The sequence below is a fragment of the Pollachius pollachius genome, assembly GCF_949987615.1.
Source record: "Pollachius pollachius genome assembly, chromosome: 3".
In the NCBI taxonomy this organism is placed as follows: Eukaryota; Metazoa; Chordata; class Actinopteri; order Gadiformes; family Gadidae; genus Pollachius; species Pollachius pollachius.
This window is the reverse complement of record NC_136936.1, coordinates 1,983,792-1,991,291: the sequence shown is the minus strand read 5'-3', so window position 1 is coordinate 1,991,291 and position 7,500 is coordinate 1,983,792. Positions and strand designations below refer to the sequence as shown.

At 47.0% G+C, this 7,500-nt stretch overlaps 1 protein-coding gene across 2 annotated transcripts in view; it reads right to left on the bottom strand.

The window, feature by feature from the left end:
* Nucleotides 1-7,500, bottom strand: part of col26a1 (collagen, type XXVI, alpha 1) — a 22,057-nt gene that overhangs the window by 1,457 nt on the left and 13,100 nt on the right. For both annotated transcript variants that reach the window (XM_079733996.1, XM_079733997.1), the window contains exons 5-11: nucleotides 7,058-7,172; nucleotides 6,032-6,127; nucleotides 5,405-5,509; nucleotides 2,988-3,062; nucleotides 1,098-1,132; nucleotides 943-1,005; nucleotides 288-323 (exon numbers count right to left, since the gene is read on the bottom strand). In XM_079733996.1, coding sequence (XP_079590122.1) covers nucleotides 288-323; nucleotides 943-1,005; nucleotides 1,098-1,132; nucleotides 2,988-3,062; nucleotides 5,405-5,509; nucleotides 6,032-6,127; nucleotides 7,058-7,172 — 525 coding nt within the window. The remainder of the gene's footprint in view (nucleotides 1-287; nucleotides 324-942; nucleotides 1,006-1,097; nucleotides 1,133-2,987; nucleotides 3,063-5,404; nucleotides 5,510-6,031; nucleotides 6,128-7,057; nucleotides 7,173-7,500) is intronic.

Here is a 7,500-nt window from a genome sequence, read left to right as displayed (position 1 = left end):
AGGGGGAAAGCGACGGAGAGACAGTGTGTGTGAGAGAGAGAGACAGTAAAAGGGAGAGAGACAGAAAGAGAGAGAGAGAGAGAGTGTGTTTGGGTATGAGAAAAATCATGTGTGTTTGTGCGGGTATGGCTGGTGTGAGTGTGAGTGTGTATAGAGAAAGAAAATAAGTGTGTGTCTGTATCTGGCATGTGGGTATGTGTGTGTGTATGTGTATGTGTGTGTGTGGCGGTATGTGTGTGTGTGTGTGTGTGTGTCTGATTTCAAAGAGAGAAAAGGCTTTTCCTCACCAAAAAGCCGGCCTCTCCTCTTAATCCTGCAGGGCCCTAAACAGAACCGAGGAGACTGTTATGGGTTAACTGATTACATCATACCACACACACGCACACGCACGCACACACACACACACACACACACAAACTCTGTGGCCCGTGAGCCACCTCACACGTTGTCTTCTAACAGGGCGAGAGGTTAAAGGTCAAAGGCCAGGGGCGGGGAGGGGGGCCGGAGAGGCGAGGTCTCTGATTGGTCAAGTCACAGTTCAGTGCGCCGCCCTTTGAAGTCTTCAGTGACAGGAGCATTACTGGATCGTCTACTAAACCTGAGGGGGTTATGTAATGTTAGAGTCCTGCTGAACGACTGAACGTCTTCATGAAATACCTCCTCCTCCTCCTTCCGGTTACAGGGGGTGTTGTTAGCGAAAGGTTTTCAGCCTCAAACGTCATAATCAATAAAACACAACATTCCCGTTTCCAATTAGTGCCGGCCAACTGTTCCGACGCCGGAGGCCAGCTCGCGCTCCCGAGACGCTAATTAGCCCGGAACCGGGAACAACAACACGGGACCGCCGTGACGCGACGCCTGGTGAGGTCATCAGCGCGGACCAGTATGGGGAGGGGTCGAGCTTCAGGGCAGGGTCCCCCCCCACCTCGAGGCCCTACTCACCCGTTCTCCAGCGTCTCCCTTAGGGCCGGCCTTCCCCGCGTTCCCATGGAGACCGCTCTCCCCCTGAAAGACAGAAACACGTGTCAGTCGATCAGGACGTCGGCAAACCTATTTTTGCATCACCCCCCCCTTCAGAGACCTCCAGCCGTACTCACGTCTCTCCCGGGAAGGCCCCGGACCCCTGCCGGCCCTGTGGTGAACCGGGAGTGAAGCAGCAGAGCAGAGTCACACATGATGGACGACTGCTGCGGTACAGAAGCTCAGTGAGCGCGGAGCTCGGCTGGACCCACATCTGAACGGGCTTCAGCCGCTAGACTGGGCCTCATTAAGGTTATTATTACACTGGGCCTCATTAAGGTTATTATTACACTGGGCCTCATTAAGGTTATTATTACACTGGGCCTCGTTAAGGTTATTATTACACTGGGCCTGGGCCTCGTTAAGGTTATTATTACACTGGGCCTCATTAAGGTTATTATTACACTGGGCCTCGTTAAGGTTATTATTACACTGGGCCTCGTTAAGGTTATTATTACACTGGGCCTCGTTAAGGTTATTATTACACTGGGCCTCGTTAAGGTTATTATTACCCTGGGCCTCGTTAAGGTTATTATTACACTGGGCCTCGTTAAGGTTATTATTACACTGGGCCTCGTTAAGGTTATTATTACACTGGGCCTCATTAAGGTTATTATTACACTGGGCCTCATTAAGGTTATTATTACACTGGGCCGCATTAAGGTTATTAGTACACTGGGCCTCATTAAGGTCATTATTACACTGGGCCTTATTAAGGTTATTATTACACTGGGCCTCATTAAGGTTATTATTACACTGAGCCTTATTAAGGTTATTATTACACTGAGCCTTAAGGTTATTATTACACTGGGCCTCATTAAGGTTATTATTACACTGGGCCTCATTAAGGTTATTATTACACTGAGCCTCATTAAGGTTATTATTACACTGAGCCTCATTAAGGTTATTATTACACTGAGCCTTAAGGTTATTATTACACTGGGCCTCATTAAGGTTATTATTACACTGAGCCTCATTAAGGTTATTATTACACTGAGCCTCATTAAGGTTATTATTACACTGGGCCTCATTAAGGTTATTATTACACTGGGCCTCATTAAGGTTATTATTACACTGAGCCTTATTAAGGTTATTATTACACTGAGCCTTAAGGTTATTATTACACTGAGCCTTAAGGTTATTATTACACTGAGCCTTAAGGTTATTATTACACTGAGCCTTATTAAGGTTATTATTACACTGAGCCTTATTAAGGTTATTATTACACTGGGCCTCATTAAGGTTATTATTACACTGAGCCTCATTAAGGTTATTATTACACTAAGCCTTATTAAGGTTATTATTACACTGAGCCTTAAGGTTATTATTACACTGGGCCTCATTAAGGTTATTATTACACTGAGCCTTAAGGTTATTATTACACTGGGCCTCATTAAGGTTATTATTACACTGAGCCTCATTAAGGTTATTATTACACTAAGCCTTATTAAGGTTATTATTACACTGAGCCTTATTAAGGTTATTATTACACTGGGCCTCATTAAGGTTATTAGTACACTGGGCCTTATTAAGGTTATTATTACACTGAGCCTTATTAAGGTTATTATTACACTGGGCCTCATTAAGGTTATTAGTACACTGGGCCTTATTAAGGTTATTATTACACTGAGCCTTATTAAGGTTATTATTACACTGGGCCTCATTAAGGTTATTATTACACTGGGCCTCGTTAAGGTTATTATTACACTGGGCCTTGTTAAGGTTATTATTACACTGGGCCTCATTAAGGTTATTATTACACTGAGCCTCATTAAGGTTATTATTACACTGAGCCGTGTGTGTGTGTGTGTGTGTGTGTGTGTGTGTGTGTGTGTGTGTGTGTGTGTGTGTGTGTGTGTGTGTGTGTGTGTGTGTGTGTGTGTGTGTGTGCATTAGGGTGTGTGATGTACTCATGTGTTCATTCACACGGTCCGGACAACGCGGGTCAGAACCTCCAGAAGACTAACCTGCAGGTCCAGGGGCCCCTGGGGGCCCGGACACCAGGGGGCTCCCAGGCACTGCCTGGAGGAAGGGGAGGGCCCCTGGGGAACAACATAGAACACCATAAATACATGGTAAATACATGGTAAATACATGATAAATACATGATTAATACACTGTAAATACATAGTAAATACATGGACAATACATCATGAATACATGGTAAATACATGGTAAATACATGGTAAATACACGGACAATGCATGATGAATACATGGTAAATACCTGATAAATACCTGATTAATACACTGTAAATACATGATGAATGCATAGCAAATGCATGGTAAATACACAATGAATACAAGATAAATGCATGAAAACACATGTAAATGCATGATAAATATACAATAAATACTTGATAAATACAGATAATACAATACAATATGATAATAACCCAAATGATGAGTGAAAGGAACATTAGTGGTGAACTAGTGAATAAGCATGAGCTGCCCCGGGCATTCAGCAGGACTACATAAACAGTGTGGACATGGCAACAAGTGTTTAATACCGTTACCTCACTCACACACACACACACACACACACACACACACACACACACACACACACAGACACGCACACACACACACACACACACACAAAAACTACACACACCCCCACACACACAACTACACCCACAGACACAAACACAGACAGAGGCACACACAAACACACGCACGCACGCACGCACACACACACACACACACACACTACCCACGCACACACAACTACACTCACAGACACAGACATAGGCACACACAGATACACACGCACGCACGCGCGCGCACACACGCACACACACACACACACACACAGCAGGTGAGAGCCGTGAGGGCCCATTAAGCTGATTTACAAGAGTTAGATCCAGACTCTTGTCTTCCTGCTTCTTTCGTTCACAGCGGATTATTCACACCATGGAACAATTAAGATGTTGAAGTGTTCATTATTAGTGTACCAGCAAACAAAATATGTATATAGCCTTTAGATGTTTCATTTTATGCAAGCATTTCTGTATCTATAGGCTATCTAATAAATATGCATCACGTAGGCGATGTTCTTATTCATACGCTGGGTTTTAATTTGCGGTAAACGGACGCACCGCTCCAAGACAATATGCTAATAAAATAACCGCTCCTTGTTCACTGGAAAGCAAAGGCCATAGATTGACAGTTATTTATTCTATTGATAATTATTTACATATAAGCGACGGTTAAATGTTAACAACATGTGCTGTTCGCTATTAACCGGATCCGTTCACCGCAGTGTTGAGATTATAAAGTAACACAATGGCCGCAGACCAGAAAAACTGTCTGGAAAAGCAAACTTCCCTCTGGAACCAATTTTCCAACAGTTTCCCCGCTGCCTGGATGGCTGGCTGGCTGGCTGGCTGGCTGGCTGGCTGGCTCCCCGGGAAAGTCTCCCTGAGTGGCGGACTCCACTCGCCTACTTTAACCGGCTCGTTTTGGCTCCGGGCCTGAGCCCATTCCCCCAATGCAGACTGTTGTGCTGACAGCTTACAAATTAGGGCTGATCTACAGCCAGTTGGCCCTCCCAGCTGACATAGTCCTACAGACCCACATCTCTGTAGCTCCAGACCCGCAGACACACACGAGCTCCGAGACATCCCTAATCAGAGCCAGCCGGCTGCGTGAGGCAGCGATGACGGTTTATGGTACGGGCCCGTGTTGCCCTCTACTGGTCAAATAAGGGAATTCACTGTACGTATGGTAAATAGCAAATATTTGATTTTATTTTGCTAAATATGTTCTGTATAGTATTTTCGTAAAAAAAAAACGTAGGAATTTTAAGGCTGGCAGTTGATAATAATATTGCTTTACATTTTTGTTAAAAAAAACAACATGTAGGCCTACTTTTAATAAAATGTAGGCCAAACGTTCCAAGGAACACGCTGTGTACTTAATGGCTGAACATGGTGTTCCCAAGACCCTCAGACCCTGAAACCTCTCAGTGATTATCTACAGTGACCGTTTCACCGTTGGTACCGCGCTCAGCACTTGTTCCTATGAACATCCTTACTGTACCGCCAGCTATAATCTTGTTTCTCTTCCTCTGACACATGGACTCATTGTGAGTCGCTTTGACGTTAAGGAACGGTTCTGATCCAGGGTATCTGATGCACCGGAGACCCCCGGGTCTGTTTCCCATTAACAGAACCCTACCGGGGCCCCAGTTCTGACCAGAGGAGCAGGAAGTAGCCCCCCCCAGTGTTCCCACTGGGGGGTCTCTGAAGACGGTAGAGTACCAGGAAAAGAATCACGGGGAAAAAAAAACTCCGCTGCGGTTTTTGGAACGAGTTCAAATCCTGCATTTAAAGAAAGCGCACACGGACGTCCGAAGGGTTGCAGCGTGCGGGGGGGGGACTCACCCTGCTCGTCCCGCCCGAACACATCCCCCCTCAGGGGAGGGGAGGGCAGACCCACGGGCCCTGGGGGGCCGGGGGCCCCCGGCAACCCTCGCTCTCCCTTCGGGCCTGGGGGTCGAGGGGAAGAGGCAGACGTCACCAAGACAGCATGAGGTGGTCCCGTCCCGGGACTTAATGTACACTTAATGTGTGTTGTACGTCCTGGGACTTAATGTACACACTTATTTTATGTTGTACGTCCTGGCACTTTAAAATAGTACTTAGCATCGTGTAGCGTCTTATCCTAGCTATCTGTGTTGCATACGGGGAACGGGTTAACCTAGGGATGGTTAGCGCTTGCCACTTGGTTCTATGAACATCCTTACTGTACCGACACAGAGATATATTGTCGTTTCTCTTTCTTCTGACAAATGGACTTACTGTAAGTCGCTGTGGATAAAAGCGTCTGCTGAACGCCATAAATATAACGATACGATGTAAATGTAAATTATACCGTGAGAGTATCATGATATCTGGGGGCGCAGTCTGTATCCTTCTTGTTACTGAATCATCGTTGTTGATCATCAGACTCTCACACCGCCCCCCCGCCCCACCCGATATCACCATGGCAGCCGCCCCATGAGGCCTCACCTGTAGGGCCGGGTAGACCGGCTCTCCCGGCCGGTCCTGAGGGGCCCTCTGCCCCTGGAGGCCCCTGGGGTCCGCTGGCCCCTGGAGGTCCCCTCTCTCCTCACGGAACACAAAACAAAGCTCAGTGAACTGAACGGAAACACCGCCCACACAACACCTGATACAGCATCTGACAGACATCTCATAGACATACTGGCTGTTTCCCAAAGGGAAGGCCGCAGCCTTGCTAGAACACTTCCTTGCTAGCCGCGTCCTATGGAGATGAGGCTAGAGTGCTGCCTAGCGTTTGTAGCGTTCAGAGTTTGGAATGCTTCAGTGTGGAAGCTCTTCCGCTGCCGCTTTTTAATGCTGCTCCAGTGGTAACAGGTTTAATATTTTAATTGTTGAAATTGTTATTGGCGACGGTAGTCTGTTTAAACACCAGCTACGTACAAATTAAATCAAATCAGTCCATGCAAAAAATCAGCCTATCATTACGTTGCAAAAACGTTTAGAAAAGGTCTTTAAGCTTATTTTTTTGCATTTACATGATGAATCTATAAAAAGCAATACGGCACAAAATATTTCTGAAAACGTTCAAATAACTTCACTTGTGGAAAGCAATGTGTACTGCTTTCCATCCACAATTGTAATACCCCGCGCAGCATGTCAACGCAAAGGATTGTGGGTATTTTGGCTCGTTGAGGCTCCATCGATGCATCCTTGAAAAAATCTCAGAATTGTCACAAACAAAGGACGGGAAAAGGGCGCGATTTCCGAGCGTTCTCAACATTGGAACAGTGCTCGTCTGCGTTCTATGACGCAGCGTCCTTAAAAAGCCGGCCGTTGAGAATGCTTCCTTGACATTGGGGAACTTTCCTTGACAGCGACCTTGTGTTGGTTGAACTTACGCTAATTACTAATTAGTCTTTCAATGCAGCATTGTGTATTTATTGTGTATTTATCGTGTATTAGTGTTTGCGGACATTTTGTCCCAAACTCCCTAGCTCCCCCCCAGCGGTCCGCGTGTCGTCCCTCTCTGAGTACCTGATGGCCCCCCCGCTGGGGGGGGGGTGGGCCGGGGCCCGCCCACCTCGTTGTCCGCGGCGACCTCAGGCCTGGGGGACGAGGAGGAGGAGTAGGCCTCCGCTAGCTCCTTCATCTGAGGAGGAGAGAACAGAGTCAGTCCTCTCTGGGATGGATGTTCCCTCACCCTCTCACCACCACTCCCTCCTCTCTGGGATGGATGCTCCCTCACCCTCTCACCACCACTCCCTCCTTTCTGGGATGGATGCTCCCTCACCCTCTCACCACCACTCCCTCCTCTCTGGGATGGATGCTCCCTCACCCTCTCACCACCACTCCCTCCTTTCTGGGATGGATGTTCCCTCACCCTCTCACCACAACTCCCTCCTCTCTGGGATGGATGTTCCCTCACCCTCTCATAATGACTCCCTCCTCTCTGGAATGGATGCTCCCTCACTCACTCA